Source organism: Anabrus simplex, chromosome 1 (assembly GCF_040414725.1).
Source record: "Anabrus simplex isolate iqAnaSimp1 chromosome 1, ASM4041472v1, whole genome shotgun sequence".
In the NCBI taxonomy this organism is placed as follows: Eukaryota; Metazoa; Arthropoda; class Insecta; order Orthoptera; family Tettigoniidae; genus Anabrus; species Anabrus simplex.
In genome coordinates, this window is record NC_090265.1 from 826,151,173 (window position 1) to 826,169,383 (window position 18,211).

General features: G+C 41.7%; 1 protein-coding gene across 1 annotated transcript in view; it reads left to right on the forward strand.

The window, feature by feature from the left end:
• LOC136857175 (uncharacterized) overlaps nucleotides 1-18,211 on the forward strand; it is a 334,952-nt gene that overhangs the window by 211,035 nt on the left and 105,706 nt on the right. The window contains exon 2 of the mRNA XM_068224990.1: nucleotides 2,673-2,775. Coding sequence (XP_068081091.1) covers nucleotides 2,673-2,775 — 103 coding nt within the window. The remainder of the gene's footprint in view (nucleotides 1-2,672; nucleotides 2,776-18,211) is intronic.

Sequence of the window (18,211 nt, forward strand, 5' to 3'; positions counted from 1 at the left end):
TGCACGCACAGTATTTACGTCGATATCCGTATACAATGTAGAATACCGTAGCGAAGCACGGGTACGTTTGCTAGTTATTTAATACGCATTACATGTTTAATAGAAATAACACCAATAGCCATACTGTACGGTAATGTCATTTACTTCTTCCAGTAATCCAAAATTGTACGCTGGACGTAACTATCCCCATAGGTACGATTCTGAATTAAAATGTGGCCATGGCAAATAATGTCGATCACTTTCGCGTCATTATAAATACTTATATTTGTAACTGTGCCAGCTCTTTTATGTACTGCCCCAATATGAGCATTAGCTCATTGGATCTTGGAAACAATAAAATTAAAATTGTGTAAACTTATCAGTGATTGAGAAGTGGTGTAGTTATGAACAAGTATTAAAAAATAGTGATTGTAGTAGTATTCAGCCGTCACCTTATTAACTTACAGAATTGCTTCTGTACTATCTAAGCTGCTGGTGAATAATCCGGCAGCTTCAACAATTCCGTAGAATTATTTCAGGCTATATCTTATAGCTGATGGTCATCTGAAATTAGCAGCCGTTGATGGATGGCCATGACCAACAGACATATTTATGATCATTTTATTTTCGCAAAGCGATTTTTTTTTTACAATTTTTTGAACAGTTCCCGTTCTGTACTGTTTGTCGGTGTGGTATTTCAGCATCGCATGGTTGAAAAAGCGATTTTTCTACATCTCCCGACTTTTTGTTTTCGAAGGTTGACAGGTATGGATATTGCATTGCACTGCACTGAAAATGGCTAGTGTTTTTTTTTTAAATTTGCATCATATGTGTAAAAATGAAGCATAGACATTTTGTGTGATATCTGGTCTACATTACATGTAACAAGCTTTAACAACTTCATTTTAAGATAAATACCCGTATTGAGAATACAATCAAGTAGCGAATATTTAAGAATAGCTTAAAATATTTAAATGGTTATTGCTAATAATTTACTTTAAATGTTCTTGTATATAAAAGTGTTTTTAATTTATCTTTCCAGTCTAATGTAATTTTTGTATTCTGATATATTATCGTAATTTATTCTAGCTGATGATGTTCCTTAGGGGAAGAAACATGTACTAGATGTAATAAATTATTCTGTTCTAACGTAAATTTGTTTTTCAATGAACTACATTTATTGCATATTGATTAACATTAGTGGCTGAGAGGAAGTTGGATGTAAACCAGTGTGGTTTCAGACCACAGACGGGCTGTCAGGATCTGATTTTCAGTATGCGCCAGGTAATTGAAAAATGCTACGTGAGGAATAGGCAGTTATGTTTATGTTCGTGTAGTGGGGGACTGGGATTAAGGGTAGATTATTAAAAGCAATCAAAAGCATTTATGTTAACAATTGGGCTGTAGTGAGAATTGATGGTAGAATGATTTCTTGGTTCAAAATACTTACAGGGGTTAGACAAGGATGTAATCTTTCACCTTTGTTGTTCATAATTTACATGGATTAGCCTATCTGCTGAAAGGTATAAAGTGGCAGGGAGGGATTCAGTTAGGTGGAAATGTAGTAAGCACTCTGGCCTATGCTGACGACTTGGTCTTAATGGCAGATTGTGCCGAAAGCCTGCAGTCTAATATCTTGCAACATGAAAATAGGTGCAATGAGTATGGTATGAAAATTAGCCTTTCGAAGACTAAATTGATGTCAGTAGGTAAGAAATCCAAGAGAATTTAATGTCAGATTGGGGATATAAAGCTGAAACAGGTAGAGCATTTCAAGTATTTATGGTGTGTGTTCTCCCAGGATGGTAGAATAGTACATGAGATTGAATCAAGGTGCACTAAAGCTAATGCAGTGAGCCCGCAGTTGCGGTCAACAGTAGTCTGTAAGAATGAAGTCAGCTTCCAGACGAAACTATCTTTACATAGGTCTGTTTTCAGATCAACTTTTCTTTACGGGAGTGAAAGCTGGGTGGACTCAGGATATCTTATTCATAAGTTAGAATTAACAGACATGAAAGTAGCGAGAATGATTGCTGGTACAAACAGGTGGGAACAATGGCAGGAGGGTACTCGGAATTAGGAGATAAAGGCTATGTTAGGAACGAACTCGACGGATGAAGCTGTACGCATAAACATGCTTCGGTGATGGAGTCGCGTGAGGTGAAATGGGGGAGGATAGGTTACTGTTACTCTGGGTATGGAGGGTAAGAGAAGTAGAGGGAGACCAAGGCGACGAAATTTAGGCTCAGTTTCTAAAGATTTAAAAATAAGAGGTATAGAACTAAACGAGGCTACAGAACTAGTTACAAATAGAGGATTGTGGCGGCGTTGAGTAAATTCACAGAGGCTTGCAGACTGAATGCTGAAAGGCATAACGATTTATAATGAAGACGTATGTATGTAATGTATGTATGGATGATTAACATTAATGCATTGTATTTCTGTTGTATTGAACACATTGCATCCTGTTTAATACATCATACTATTCTTAGTAATTACCTCGCTTCAGCTCACCTTTTTCGCGAACCAGTGGTGTTCAAGTGTGGCGCCTTTTGTTGTGGTACACATGAAGGCTTTGAAACTCTTTGCAGCACTGAGAATTGAACCAGGATAATCTAGGCTGAAGTTCCATCGGTATCACTTTTTTTCTGATAAAAATGATGGACTTTAAAGGTACTTACTTTTGCTTCCAGGGGAAGGTGTTTCCCTACGGCCTCGCTCGGTATATTGGGAACTTGAACACGTATGGGTACAGCAACATGGGAGGCCTGCCGAACACCTTGGCTGAAACTGTCGGTGAGTCCTTCTCCCTTTTTAAAAATATTTTCTCATTCTATCTTGCTGTTTCACAGTGTTTTCAGGAACCATGGTTTGGGATTGAGAAGTCACGTTCATAGCTGTTTTATTCTTCAACATTCTGAAAATTGTGCAGTGCTACTCTTTTCTTGTTTTCTACCTTAGCATTATTTTTAGACTTTGTGTTTGCGAACCTTCCTCACGTTGTGTGGTTTTATTGAAACTAAACTTACTGATAGGGGCTGCCTGGCCGAGGCGGTAAAGGCGTGCTCGGTTCGCCCGGAAGGACGTGGGTTCGAATCCCCGTCAGGAAGTCGTCAAATTTAAGAAACGAGATTTCGACTTTCGGAGGTGCATATGGCCCTGAGGTTCACTCAGCCTACACCAGGGGGCAAAGGCGGCCGGGCGTAGAGCTAACCATTCTACCCCATCAAGTGCCGCGGTTTACAATGGTGGAAGTATTTACCTTCCACTCCTCCGAGGACCTTCATGGCCTGTACGGAGGTGTCTTTGTAAACTTACTGAAATCTAGGGAAAGGATCTTTCGCCACTGATAGGCTAGAATGCAAACGTATTTGAACAAGGCGAAGTATAATCTAGGTAGTAATGGGAAGAAGCAGTTTTACATCTGGGAACTAGTTCATTCACTCTCACTCCCAAGAAAGAACTACTTCACGAACCACTTCAAAATGAGTAATTTTCCCACCAGAGCACACTGCAACCGCTGAAGTAGTTCGTCCGCGAACAAGTTCCTTCCCATTCCCTTCGCACTCGTGAAGTACAATTCGCGAAGTGTTCTCGAGAGACGAGCGAACACTTCACAGGTCATTCGTTATGTTTTTTGGTCTGTGTGTATATATATATAGTTCGTGAATTACATCTTGAGAGACGAGTAAACACTTCACAGTTCGTAGGAGTGAAGTAGCTCCGGAGAACTAGTTCGTTCGCGAACTACCCGTCACTAAATCTAGGTCACAGGTGTTCAGCTGGGCGCCAGTTGAGGCTAGCCCAGTGCGGCCGGGCTGGCCTGACGTAAATGCGGGCAGCTTACGTAGCAAGCATACGTCACAGTGAAGCGAGAAAGCGAACGCACTTTGCAGGGAAGGGAACAGTGACGTTCGATTGTCATTACGAAGCTCTCCTCCACTGCTCAGCGAAATGCTGAATGGGATACAGTATTTAAGAAAACCGACCTTTTCAAGGTATCCTGGTTTGATTTATACTGTGCTCGACATAAACAAATAGTTTTATTTTCTTATATTTATACATTCAAAGAAAACTAACATGTTATAAACTGTGTGTTACAATTTACAAATATACAGGGTTTAAGCTTTCAAGCTACGATTTACAATGCCTTGGATGGGGATGACGGAATTTCTATTTCTTAAAAAGTAAAATTTCTGTCATTCAGCAGAAAGTAATACATTTACATAATTCAACAAAGTTTACTTTGGCCTTAGAATTGGAAAAGACTCATGAATACATACATGGGGGGGGGGGGGATGTATTGTATATAGCGGGAATGGGAAGGAGAGTCTTTAGAGTGTTTGGCACAGGGGCAACAGCAACAATAAGGGGAACCCCAAGAGAGACCCGCATCCCACCCCTAGTAGACACCGTTTATTGTCAGCCCGGCGAAGAAACATCTTAACCAGTACCCCTGAAACTGCCAATCGAATAGGAGTGACTTGTGAGCATCTTGCGAGTGCGTGATGTCACAAGCCACACTACCTGGAAGATGAACACGTGACGTTGCCTTGCTGGTCTCTTCTCGATGCTCAGGGTTGGCCAAAATCTACGCCCAAAAGTTAGGTGATTCCCATCTCACCCGATTAAGAGGATGGTTGCCTGGTTGCACTTCCTCTTAAAACAATAATCACCACCAATACCACCTCACTCGATTCTAATGATCGTGAGTTTACGTGCGTGTGTATGCCAGCCCTTTGTTACCGTTTCCTGATACGGGGTCGGAGACGAGGTGAGATGGAAATATATGGCATGTTTTATAGTCTGATGTCCTTCCTGACGCCATCCTCAGTTGAGGAGATAAAGAAGATTAAATGGTTGATCGTGAATGAAATCGGGTAAGGATGTGGAAGAAATCGACTGTGGCCTTTGAATAGGAACTGTCCCGGTATTTGCCTGGAGTGAAAATGAGAATCCACAGAAAACCATTCTAAGGACAGCCGACAGTGGGGCTCGAACCCACTCTGTTCAGTCGTTCATTCGCTTCTCTTAATTGATTTGACGTGAAAACTGGGATATAGTTTTGTTTGTGAGGCATAGAGACAAATTGATACACTAACCAATCTCGCTTCACAATTTACAAAAAATATTTCAGATTTAGAAAAGTCTTCTTTCTTTCTTACTTTCTTTCTTTCTTTCTTTCTTTCTTTCTTTCTTTCTTTCTTTCTTAATCCATTTACCGTCCAGGGTTGGTTCTTCCTCCGGACTCTGCGAGGGATCACACCTCTACCGCCTCAGGGTCAGTGTCCTAGCGTGTGACTTTCGGTTGGGGAGATCCCACTAGGAAGGAGGACCAGTACCTCGCCCAGGCAGCCTCACCTGTTGTGTTGAACAGGGGTTTTGTTGGGGCTGGGGATGGGAAAATAGGAAGGGATAGACAGACAGGAAAGAGGTAAGGACGAGACCGTGGCCTTAAGTTAGGTACTATCCCGTTATTTGCCTGGATGAGAAGTGGGAAACCACGGAAAACAATTTCGAGGATGGCTGAGGGGGAATCGAACCCCCATCTACTCACAAGGAAACCCTTTCATCTGTAAGTCTCCGATCTGACTGAGATTTAGTACGACGACTTCGGTAGGAATATTTTATACAGCCATATCGAAAATAGATGGCTAATCGTTATATTTAGTACTGGTTTTGAGGAGTGAAAGTTTGCTCCTTTAAGCACTGCACAGACAGGAGTGAGCGACGGGAAGCAGTAGCGGCGATTGTGGTGGGAGGGGGGGGGGGGGGGGGGCGAGGGGGAGCAGTTGCCCTCCACTTTGTGGAGAAAAATATTTTAATGCCATTTTAGCCTTTTTTTAAAGTTTCGTCAGACTGAAGAACCTAACAGTTATTTAAAAATTTCTCCTGAAACTAAGAATTATAAAAGAAATTAAGTTGTACAATCTCTAGTGTTTTTCCACCTCATTCTTTTCTTTAATTTATTTAATCATTTAGGAAAGTACTCAGCGAAAATGCGCACAAAATGTCGTTCGTTGAGGCTAACCGATTCGTACAGCGCCACAGCAAGTAGAGGAGAGGAGACTCGCGCAGCAAGTACTGTGAGGAAAGGTCATCATCATCATCATCATCATCATCATCATCATCATCATCTGTTTACCCTCCAGGTTCGGTTTTTCCCTCGGACTGAGCGGGGGATCCCACCTCTACCGCCTCAAGGGCAGTGTCCTGGAGCTTCAGACTCTGGGTTGGGGGATACAACTGAGGAGTATGACCAGTACCTCGCCCAGGTGGCCTCACCTGCTATGCTGAACAGGGGCCTCGTGGGGGATGGGAAGATTGGAAGGGATAGGCAAGGAAGAGGGAAGGAAGCGCCCGTGGACTTAAATTAGTACCATCCCGGCATTTGCCTGGAGGAGAAGTGTGAAACCACGGAAAATCACTTCTAGGATGGCTGAGGAGGGAATCGAACCCCCCTCTACTCATTTGACCTCACGAAGCTGAGTGTACCCCGTTCCAGCCCTCAAACCACTTTTCAAATTTCGTGGCAGAGCCGGGAATCGAACCCGGGCCTCTGGGGGTGGCAGCTAATCACACTAACCACTGCATCACAGAGGCGGATATAATAATAATAATAATAATAATAATAATAATAATAATAATAATAATGAACGAAGTATAGGCCCTACTGTGTAAGTTCTGCACAGGTAGGGCCTGCACTTTTCTGAGAAACAACTGAATCTGTTTAGATGTAGTGTTTGTTGTATCTACAGGGTTTATACCTACAGGTATATGGGATGTGAATTATATGTCGATATAATTACATTTTCTTGATAAGAAATGAGAGGATGCATTAATTATTCTGAATGACTATACGTTCTTTGTTAAGGGGTATTGTATGGAATATCGGTGATATAGATCAATTTTTGTGTATGTAGGCAACGATTTTTATAGGGCGCCTACATTCACGGATGTAAGATAGAAATTACAGCCCACTCCGTCCTTGCACTCGGAGCTACTGTTGCGAATAGGAGGCGGCCCTCCGGTTAACCTCCGGAGCTCCGTAACTGCTTTGCCTCCATCGGTAGTACCGGAGATCACCGGAGGAGCGCTGTAATCGTATTATCCGATTTAATCAACAGGAGGACCGCCTCCTCTTCACAGCGCTAATTACTTCCCTAGCCTCGGCTTCCCGTCGCTCACTCGTGTCTATGCGATGCTTAGATGAGCAAACTTTGACACCTCAAAGCAGGTACTAAATATACGACTGGGCATCTAATTTTGATATGGCTGAATGAAGCATTCTTACTGAAGTCGTTGTAGGCTACCAAATTTCAATCAGATCGGAGATTTACAGGTGAAAAGGTTCCCTTGTCAGTTGACCGCCCGAGACTGAGTGGACACAGTTTCAGTCCTCGTACCACTTTTCAAATTTCGTGGCAGAGCCGAGAATCGAACTCGGACATCCGGGGGTGGCAGCTAATCACAATAACCACTACACTACAGAAGCGGGCTTTAGAAAAGTCTGCCTGCTTTATTTCTTTGTGAGCTATGAAAACTCGTAGTTACTCATCATTCACTTCCCATAATGCTGAATCATCAGAAGATGGTTTAGAAAGCTTTATGAGAGTTTCTCCTTCTCGTTGTTGAATAAAGTTGTGTCGCTCTGGGATCGTCACACTTGTCGATTCACTGAGCTCTTGTCGAGTGCAAAGGCTGTCCCAAAGCATCGTCCGGCTCCATGGCTGAAGGGTTAGCGTGCTGGCCTTTGGCCACAAGGGTCCCGGGTTCGATTCCCGGCAGGGTCGGGAATTTTAACCTTAATTAGTTAATTTCGCTGGCACGGGGGCTGGGTGTTTGTGTCGTCTTCATCATCATTTCATCCTTATCACGACGCGCAGGTCGCCTGCGGGAATCAAATCAAGAGACCTGCATCTGGTGAACCAAACTTGCCTTCGGACACTCCCGGCACTAAAAAGCCATACGCCATTTCATTTTCATTGTTACATTTAACAGCATTGTCATCAATCGCGGTCTTGGTACAACAGCCCGCCTAGTGGCCATGATCGTTAAAGGTCTATTCACACATATCCGTGACGTGTCAGTGCCGTGACGTGTCATTTCCGTGAAATTGCATCAGTGTCAGTGATGATCCATATCGTTCCTTTGAATCTGACTGTCGTGTCCACACTTGTCCGGCGCAGTGCCGTATTTTCTGCGTCAGTATCCGTTCCGTGATATTGAGTATTGTTGCCAAGATATTTTTGCTGCTTCACGGACGTGTTCTGCTGTGAAGTTTGTACGCGCTAGTGAATATTAAATGAGCAACGTAAGTTCAATGTGTGTGGTTAAGTAAATATTTGTTTCATTGTATTTGTACTGTATTATTCACTTGCCTCAGACCTGCTAACCATTCTCTCGGTATTATCGCCTTTCTCCAGCGGGTGTCTTGTCGTTTTAAATGAACTTCCAGTTTACTAAGCAATATGTTAAAACAATTTTCAGACATTCGGAAATATTCAGAATATTTAGTTTAATTAGTTCCTTAAACAAGGTACCCACTTGCTTTTTTTAAACTGACACTGTTCCTCTTCACCTAGAATTATAGCAATAGCCGCCAATTCCTCGTCCGTAAACTTTGACATCTCGGCAATCATTGAACTGAAACTGAAACAATACTGATAGGTGTGGATAGCCATCACTGAGACGTCACGGCACTGACACGACACGGATATGTGTGAATAGACCTTAAGGCGTCATCAAGTCTATAATGGTCTGACAACGTGGTTAACCGGTTCGAATCCGTCGGTCGAAAAATATTTACCATCAGGATGTTGGCCGGCAGGGTAGGATAGGTGGTGATATACAATTTTAACCCTGGAGTGGTCGCTTGGGTTTTGTCAATATTAATGGTCGCACCGGGTCTCTCAGGCCCATTTTTTCTCAGTGTTTTACTATTAGATGTTTATACTTTATTTCCAATTACAGTATTATAGGACGTTATTTCGTTTATTTTAATGTAGTTTATGACTACAATATTTAACTATCCCGTTTCTGAACCAAAAATGTATTTTATAACTACACTGAAAAAGTGATTGTTTTCTGTTAACTTGTGACAGGTAAAACATGGTAACAGTAGAATGTATTTTACATCATTTTTTTCACTTTTTCCTGCATCTACATGCACAAAGCAACACTTTCATCTATTTTCTACAGTCTTAATAAAACATATTTTTGAGAACTTCAAACTTGAACTATTGGTACAAAAATATGGATTTTTTAGGTATGTGTGAATTATGTGTCACAATTCATAAAATAAAAATCAGATTAGTTTTAGAAGCATCCAAGTACAGGGAAACGTCACTTTAATCAATTTCTATGCACATTCTACAGACAAGTTGTCCATGTTCTCTGCAAATGAAATTTTGGCACTTTGGGCAGATGAAGGATGTCTTCCTGTCATCGTATGTTGGGCAGAAATGACCAAGAGCGTCTTCATCTTCAGATTCCTCCAATATGTAACGAATCCAGGCAGAATTAGCTCGATCCATTGTTACACAGAAGAAAAAGTGTACTAAACTAACAATGCAGAGTTTGACAACAAAGACCAACGTTAACAGTCGCACCGGGTCTGCGAGACCCTAAACAGCCTGTACGCGCAAAATTTCCAAGGTAACTGAGTGCTGGCTACTGTGTACGTTTGAAGGTCGGGAGCCAAGAAGCTACCAGGGATGGGGAAGCGCTCGGTGCATTACAACAACAGGAACACCAATAAGTATGTCCGCCCGGGTCTCGTAGACCCACTGCGACCACTCCAGGGTTAAATCGCTAGTTTGGGTGCCAAAAGCCTGGATTCAATAATTCTAAACCTTTCCGCAGAGTGAGGGCATATGATGCTGTTGATGGTGATTCGTCCGTCCGATGGGGACGTAAAGCTTTGAGCAGACCCCTAGGTGTTATTCGACAAGTGCACGCTACGTGCCGATACCGAATTCCACCCTCTCCCTACCTCGTTATCATCATCATCATCATCATCAATCATCATCATCATCCCGCATCCATACGCGAGTGGGCGAGACGTTCTGTTCACACCTACTCATTTCAATATCTCTTCGTTTGTGACTCGATCGATCCACTTCCTCTATAGCACCACATTTTAAAGGCGTCTGCTATCTTCCTTTGTGCAAGAGTTATCATCTATTGTTTCACTCCCATACAATGCTTCGTTCCAGAGAAATACTTTCAGAAACGACACTTTGGCACGTATATTCATGTTTGTAGTGAGTTAATTTTTTAAAGCTTTCTTTGCTGAAGGTGACCTTCATTTTATGTCTTGCTTGCTTCTTCCTTGAATGCGCAATACTCCATACAGTGGGAGACATCTGGCAAACCTAAATCGAACCATGCCCTTCCCTTCCTCTACCCCACAGCCTTTCAAATATATTTAGGGTGAAAAAAAAAGAACTCAAACAGACTGTCTCCCAGGATTTTTTTTCCCCAGGCACGTGGTGTTTTGGCGCATTGTACTGGAGAGAGTTTCATTTTCCCGTAGAAGCAATAAATTTACAGGTCCTTGTACTGCCACATTGCAGGCCACCACCTCCACCCTCGCCGAGATGACATCTTTACTACACTAGCCGTGCCTGCTGCTATATCCACTTGAAATGTGATAAGTTCGAGAGAATTCCTTTCACACAGAGAGGGAAAATTCTTCGTCCTGCAGTCAGGGGAGGATATTTAGTAAATTAAACCTTGCTTAGACTTAGGCAGTAGTAGTAGCAGTAGCAGCGAATTCTCCCAATATTGGAAGACGTTAAGCAAATAACTCAATTCTTCTGTGGGCTCTTCTTATTTCTCCAATAGGCTTTCGTTCTTCCGACCACTTTGGTCTGGACTGCTATTATTGTGGTGGCTCTGATGTAGCCTCCCAATTATTTACTTTATGTCTAAAGATGTCTCTTTCTAGAATGTTTGTTGAACTTATGTTTGCGTTTTTGAGGTCCTTTAAAAGTTCGTTAAGTCAGGGTGTGGAGTTCTTACGTGCGGTTACATAATTATTATCCTTTTTTCTCGATCGATTTTCTGGTAATCTAGTGAGATGACCGAAGAATTTAATTTGTCTTTTCCTAATGCCAATTTCGATGTTTGAGAACTTTTCTGTTGTTTTGGTTGATTGTAACCTGTAACCGTCTTGGGTGTATCTTGATCCTAAGATTTTCCTAATGATCTTCCTCTCTTCCTTTTTTTCTTGATTTCTTCACCGAGCTTGATAGCTGCAGTCACTTAATTGCGGCCAGTATTCAGTATTCGGGAGATAGTGGGTTCGAACCCCACCGTCGGCAGCCTTGAATATGGTTTTCCGTGGTTTCCCATTTTCACACCAAACTGAACCTTAATCAAGGACCGGGCGGGTTGGCCGTTCGGTTAGGAGCGCGCAGCTGTCAGCTCGCATCCGGGAGATAGTGAGTTCGAACCCCACTGTCGGCAGCCCTGAAGATCGTTTTCCGTGGTTTCCCATTTCCACACCAAGCAAATGCTGCGGCTGTACCTTAATTAAGGCCACGGCCGCTTCCTTCCCATTCCTAGGCCTTTCCTGTCCCATCGTCTCCATAAGACCTCACTGTGTCTGTGCGACGTAAAGCAACTTTCATGCTTAAGTCTTTTGATTTCAAGTTCTTATTTTCTGTTGACTGCCAGTTTTTCACCTGCGTAAAGGACTGTTGTTTTTATGACGGTGTTGTAATGCCGAATTTGTGTATGTCTTGACATTAATTTGTTGTTGTAGATGTTTTGGACTAACACTTAGTGCTTTTTTAAATTCTTGAAGACGAGTTTGTTGTGAGATCTCTTTAAGGCTTCTCGGTTCGATAAATTCTCCGACGTATTTAAAGTAAGGGACCCTGTCACTTGTATCATATTTTGTTCTCAGGCTCTTGAACATAATAATTTAGTTTTCTCGAATGATATCTGTAGTCCAACCTTGCTTAGAGTTAGGTCTTAAATATTCGTTTTCGCCGTCTATGGACCACGTTTGACAATCTTTGCAGTAGTTTTAAGCCTTCTTTGCGTTCACTTTCTGCGAGTCTCTTTTCATCCTTTCTCCCACTTCCTTCTTCTGTTCCTTTATATAGGACGGTCTTTTCTCACAAGCGTTTCCTCAGTCTCCTCGAATCCGCGGAACTTTTTGACGAGTTGTCTAAATTGATTTCTGTCCTTGACATTATCTCCCGGAAACTCCATCGTCGTCAAGTCCAACCTCACTTCTCTGTATTCCTCTTCCTGAAGAATTCAAAGATTCTCTTCGCTAATCTGGTACTCTCCATACTCAACAAGTGTCCATAGAACTGTAACCTTCTTTTTCTCATCAGTTAAACACCCCTTCTGTTCTTTGATACAATTATTTCTTAGATTTGAGTCTCCTCTCCTCATTCTTTTACGTATGGGCCCAGAGTTTTTCTTGGAATTTTTCTTTCTCTCTTCCGGATTCTTCAAACCACCTTTTTCTAGGGGCGTTGCAATTCGGGGGGGGGCGGTAATGGGGGTTAGAAACCTCCTCCCCCATGGAACTTTCACCAGAAATAAGTAAACAAAACCCCCCTGACCAAAGGCCAGCACGCAAACCATTTAGCCATGGAGCCGGACATTATTATTATTATTATTATTATTATTATTATTATTATTATTATTATTATTATTATTAGTTTTGTCCATTCAAGGAGTGCGTTGGAACTTGTTAGTTGGCCTGATAGATTTCGTCTTCTTATCCTCCCAACAACACTGCATCTTACATCACTCTATGACGGGATGTACCAAATTGCCTGGCCTACATGTTGAAAACATCCACGTAAATCAATCAATCAATCAATCAATCAATCAATCAATCAATCTTCATTGATCTGCATTCAGTTCTGTTGGCCAGGTGGCAGATTGTCTATCAATTGTTTATCCAGTCTTATCCTAAATGACCGGGTTCGATTCCTGGCAGGGTCAGGAATTTTAACCATAATTGGTTAATTCCCCTGGCACGGGGACTGGGTGTACGTATCGTCTCCATCGTCATTTCATTCTTATCACGACGCGCAGATCGCCTACGGGAGTCAAATCAAAAGCCCTACATCTGGCGAGCCAAACTTGTCCTCGGACACTCCCGGCACTACATAAAAGCCATCCGCAATTTATTATTTTTTTTTTCATAAATGAATTCAAATAAGTTTGAAATTTATAAAACATTTCCCATGATAAATTATTTCAGTCCCTAATTCCTCTTCCTATAATTAATATTTGCCACAATTTGTCCCCTTTAATTCCAATTTTATCCTCATATTATCAACTTTCCTACTATTAAAATCTTCACTCAGGCTTATTCCTCTACTAATGTCATTCCACGCCATCTCTCCGCTGACAGGTCGGAACGTACCGCTTAGTCGAGCAACTCGTCTCCTTACTCCCAAGCCTAAAGTCTGAAACACGATGCACTTGATTATAATCAGTCATGATTCTGTATATTGATGAGTTCGGTATAAAAAAATATATCCAGGAATCTAATGGGATTTACATGACGAATTTTACTGTCGTTAATTGTATTATTATTACTTTATGGAGGAAATACAGACCCTCTTAATTTGTTCTGTGTGACAGTTTCCTGATATTAACAGCTTTGAGTGTTAGAGCCTACAATTGGTAGTAGGGATAATGACCAACCCTCTTGCAAGAAACATATTTAAGAAATTTTCACCTTTATATCAAATATGTTGCACTTGTCAGACCCCAATTAGACTATTGTTGTAGTGCGGGGCTGTCCAACATTCGTTTGCACTCGGCCACATGGCTAAATGGTTAGTGTGCTAGCCTTTGGTCACAGGGGTCCCAGGTTCGATTCCCGGCAGGGTCAGGAATTGTAACCATAATTGGTTAATTTCGCTGGCACAGGGGCCAGGTGTATGTGTTGTCTTCATCATTATTTCATCCTCATCACGACGCGCAGGTCGCCGACGGGAGTCAAATCAAAAGACCTGCACCTGGCGAGCCGAAGATGTCCTCGGACACTTCCGGCACTAAAAGCCATACGACATTTCATTTTACTCGACCATATTCGCATGATAATTGAGTGCCTGAGTAAGAGAAAGGGCTAACGCACGAAAGGAAAGTTTCGAGATAAATAAGGTTTTATTAGATTGTACAAAACACACATCAAAATTGGTAATTTAAATATCAACTTATAGTCTTTAAATTAATTACATATCAGTGTAACTCAGAAAATTAAGAGTAGATTAACTTTTTAAATTTAATCGCAATGAAACGATATTAGTTTAAAAGTAATACTGTATGCAAAGAAGATAATACTATAAATTTGGATTTTCCCCCGTCTTGGTTTTCGGTACAATGCTAAAAAGAGAAAGATGTTCCACCTATTCAATACAATAATATTGTTGCATGATTTTTTCTTTTTTTTTTTGCTAGTTGCTTTACGTCGCGCCGACACAGATAGGTCTTATGGCGACGATGGGACAGGAAAAGGGCTAGGCGTGGGAGGGAAGCGTCCGTGGCCTTAATCAAGGTACAGCCCCAGCATTTGCCTGATGTGAAAATGGGAAACCACGGAAAACCATTTTCAGGGCTGCCGACAGTGGGGTTCGAACCTACTATCTCCCGAATACTGGATACTGGCCGCACTTAAGCGACTGCAGCTATCGAGCTCGGTGTTACACGAATTAATGTAGCAACATATTTAATATGTTATGGGACCGGTTTCGACATATGTCTATGTCACCATCAGCCGACACAAAAATGGCAAGAAGTCAACACAATTGTAACACTTACGACACTTTTCTTGAATTAAAAATAGAAGTTCATGTAGAGGTTCTTGAGCACTCTTGCTGTAGATCTTGAGGTTAAAAACAATGATGCAGTATAATTCACAATTGTTGTTATTCAAGGAATAAAATTTGTTGCTAGGTAACAAATGATATGATTTTGTTTTAGTACTTCAAAAGGTGGATAGTGGTATATATAAAAACTCTTAGAATATGAGACTATAAGTACAGATATAGATTTTATGAGATCTAAGGAAAATAAAATAAATTAAAAATAAGAAATAGAAAAGTGAAAATGGTAAGGTAAGTAATTTTATCAAGATCTTCAATCACTTTCCTAGTGGTTGGTTTGAGGCTTAAATATAGCCCGTGATGCACTGCTGGAATGTATGGCAGTAGACGAAGCAACTCTCTGTGTTTTAAGTGATCAATATCCTTTCCTGATGGGTACAGGGTAGACAGGTTTTCCCGTGCTTGATTCGACACTTCGTTTGTAAGCAACACTTTCATCTTTATGTTCTTATTGGGCCTTCCAGGTTGTTTTCGGAAAGTATGAACTTTTGTCCATGGCTCTGAATGTGAGAATGAGAACTTGAACAAAAAACCTGACTTGTCTTTTGTTATTTTTATTATTGTTATTTCTCTACTCAGTACTTTTCTACCCTCAACACTTAGTTTGTCCTTCACTATAGTGTTTAGGAGTGTTTTTTAAATCCTTAAAGTCCATGTCCACTATTGTAAATTGTTTTTTGACCCGGTTCCTTTTAAATTGCCTTCGGTTCAGAATGTCCCGGGTTCGATTCTTAATTCTTCTGGCCCGAGAACTGGTTGTTTGTGTTTGTTCTAGCACTTTCCTCTTCATATTCAGACAACACACTACACTGCCAACCACCCCAGAAACACGCAATAGTGATTACATCCTTCCGTACATATAAATAAATAAATAAATAAATAAATAAATAAATAAATAAATAAATAAATAAATAAATAAATAAATAAATAAATAAATAAGTTTGGCATCAGGAAGGGCGTCCGGATGTAAAACAGGGCCAAGAATAACAATAAGAATAAGAAGAATACTCCAGCTGTAACCCAGGAATTTCATACGACAGGGTTGTCTGGCATCCGGGATTTGTCATGTCCTTATTTAGTCTTCTTCTACCGCTTTTCCCACCTGTGGGGTCGCGTGTGTGAACTTTGTCGGACAAGTGGAGTTGTCCCTGTCTTACGACTGGATGCCCTTCCTAACGCGAACATTATATGGAGGGATGCAGTCACTACTGCGTGTTTCGGAGGTGGTTGGTAGTGCAGTGTGTTGTCTCAATATGAAGAGGAACGTGTTGGGACAAACACGAGCATTCAGTACCGGAGCCAGAGGAATTAATCAGACGCGATTAAAATCATCGACCCAGCTGAGAATCGAACGTTGAACCCTCTGAACCGAAGGCCTCAACACTGATCATTCAGCCACGGAGTTGGACGCTTTGCTTCAGCGTATACCCTGCAAACATTTTGGGAGTACAGCGCTGGGTGCGACGTAAAACAAATTCCAAAGAAAAAACCAGCATAGATTTAACAATCCGCTACATAATCAAATCGTACTAATGCTGATATTGTACTGCAGTAATCAACTACCATTAAAGGTAAACGTGCGCGAAAATTAATTGATTTTCTAAATTATCTGTAGCTTGAACATTATTTGAGTTAGAATTATAAAAACTTTGCACCCTGATTTAAAATACATTGTGGTTAGCTAATCAGGTAATTTAGAAAAAAAAAAAATTCTGAATACAAACATTTCAAACTTGAATTTTGGTCATATTGATGTAAGTTACCTTTCTGTACATACTTTAGGAGGCGGCTTTTATCGGCTCGGATCTGGAACGAAACGATAGATGTATTTATGTAAAAAAAAAAAAAACTAATAATTATAATGGGTTGTTGAAGAGAGAGCCAAGAACCAAACAGTCATGTCACACTATAATAGATGCCACTCGCTCATGCCTGTCTTTCAATCTTGGAGACGACAGCTTTAAGAGGGTAGCATACTATTAGTATGATGCTTAGCAGCAGACTCTTAATATTGTTGTCGTCGAGAGAGGTTAGTGGTTTCACACGTGGTTGGTCGGTGTGGTGGGTGCTTGAGATAGAAGTGATGTGTTTATTACCTCACCAGACTTTCACCAGGATTAATCTACTCCACCATAACAGTAACAGAAAAAAATCAGGTAATCATGAAATGCCACGTCTATAAAATCATATTCTAACAAAACTGTCCTTACAGAAGTTACTCACTTACCGAGCGAGTTGGCCGTGCAGTTAGGGTCGTGGAGCTGTGAGCTGGGTTCGAGCCTCACTATCGGCAGCATTGAAGATAGTTTTCCGTGGTTTCCCATTTTCACACCAGGCAAATGCTAGGGCTATATCTTAATTAAGGCCACGGCCTCTTCCTTCCCACTCCTAGCCCTGTCCTGTTCCATCGTCGGCATAAGATCTGCCTGTGTCGGTACGACGTAAAGCAAAATAAGTAAGTCAGTAAGTAAGTAAGTACCAAAGTCACTTAAAGCCTGTTTTAACTTCAGCAGTCAATTGACTATTCATTAAGGAGAAAATCCTTTCAACACTGGTTCTGTGCTCTTGTAAACAAAACGAACAAACAAACGGCCAGTTTCAGTAATTCTGAATATTAGAAACATTCAAGCTATTTGGGCCTTTTCAATCGAGAAATGGTAGGCAGACTTAGGGAGGAAAAAAATCATATAAAAATTATGTGTAACGATACCTTCAGTAGAGCCGGCCCCGTGGTGTACGGGTAGCGTGCCTACCTCTTACCCGGAGGCCCCAGGTTCGATTCCCGGCCAGGTCAGGGATTTTTACCTGGACCTGAGGGCTGGTTCCACTCAGCCTACGTGATTAGAATTGAGGAGCTACCTGACGGTGAGATAGCGGCCCCGGTCTACAAAGCCAAGAATAACGGCCGAGAGGATTCGTCGTGCTGACCACACGACACCTCGTAATCTGCAGGCATTCGGGGTGAGCAGCGGTCGCTTGGTAGGCCAAGGCCCTTCAAGGGCTGTAGTGCCATGGGGTTTGTTTGTTTTGTTATACCTTCAGTAGTAGGAAGGAAAGATCCTTCCTTTATGGTTGCCGGGGGTCCACCAGCCGACCCACCCACCCACCCAGTACTTTCGTCGACTTTGTGGCCTGTCAACCGATACCGGTTTTCACAGCTCTATCTTAATAAGTGAATTTCCATGCTTGCTTTAGTGTGTGGAGTAGGGGTTCAATTCTGACGAGGTCATGGCTGGCCAGTATGTGGCCTGGCGCTAAGTGCAGGTTTTAAAGCAGGATGACCTTTGGCATCTTGAGTTTTGAGGCCATCGGTCTCGTAATTGCCTAGCTGGCTGACAAGCGGGTTGCCTACGTTTTAGGCA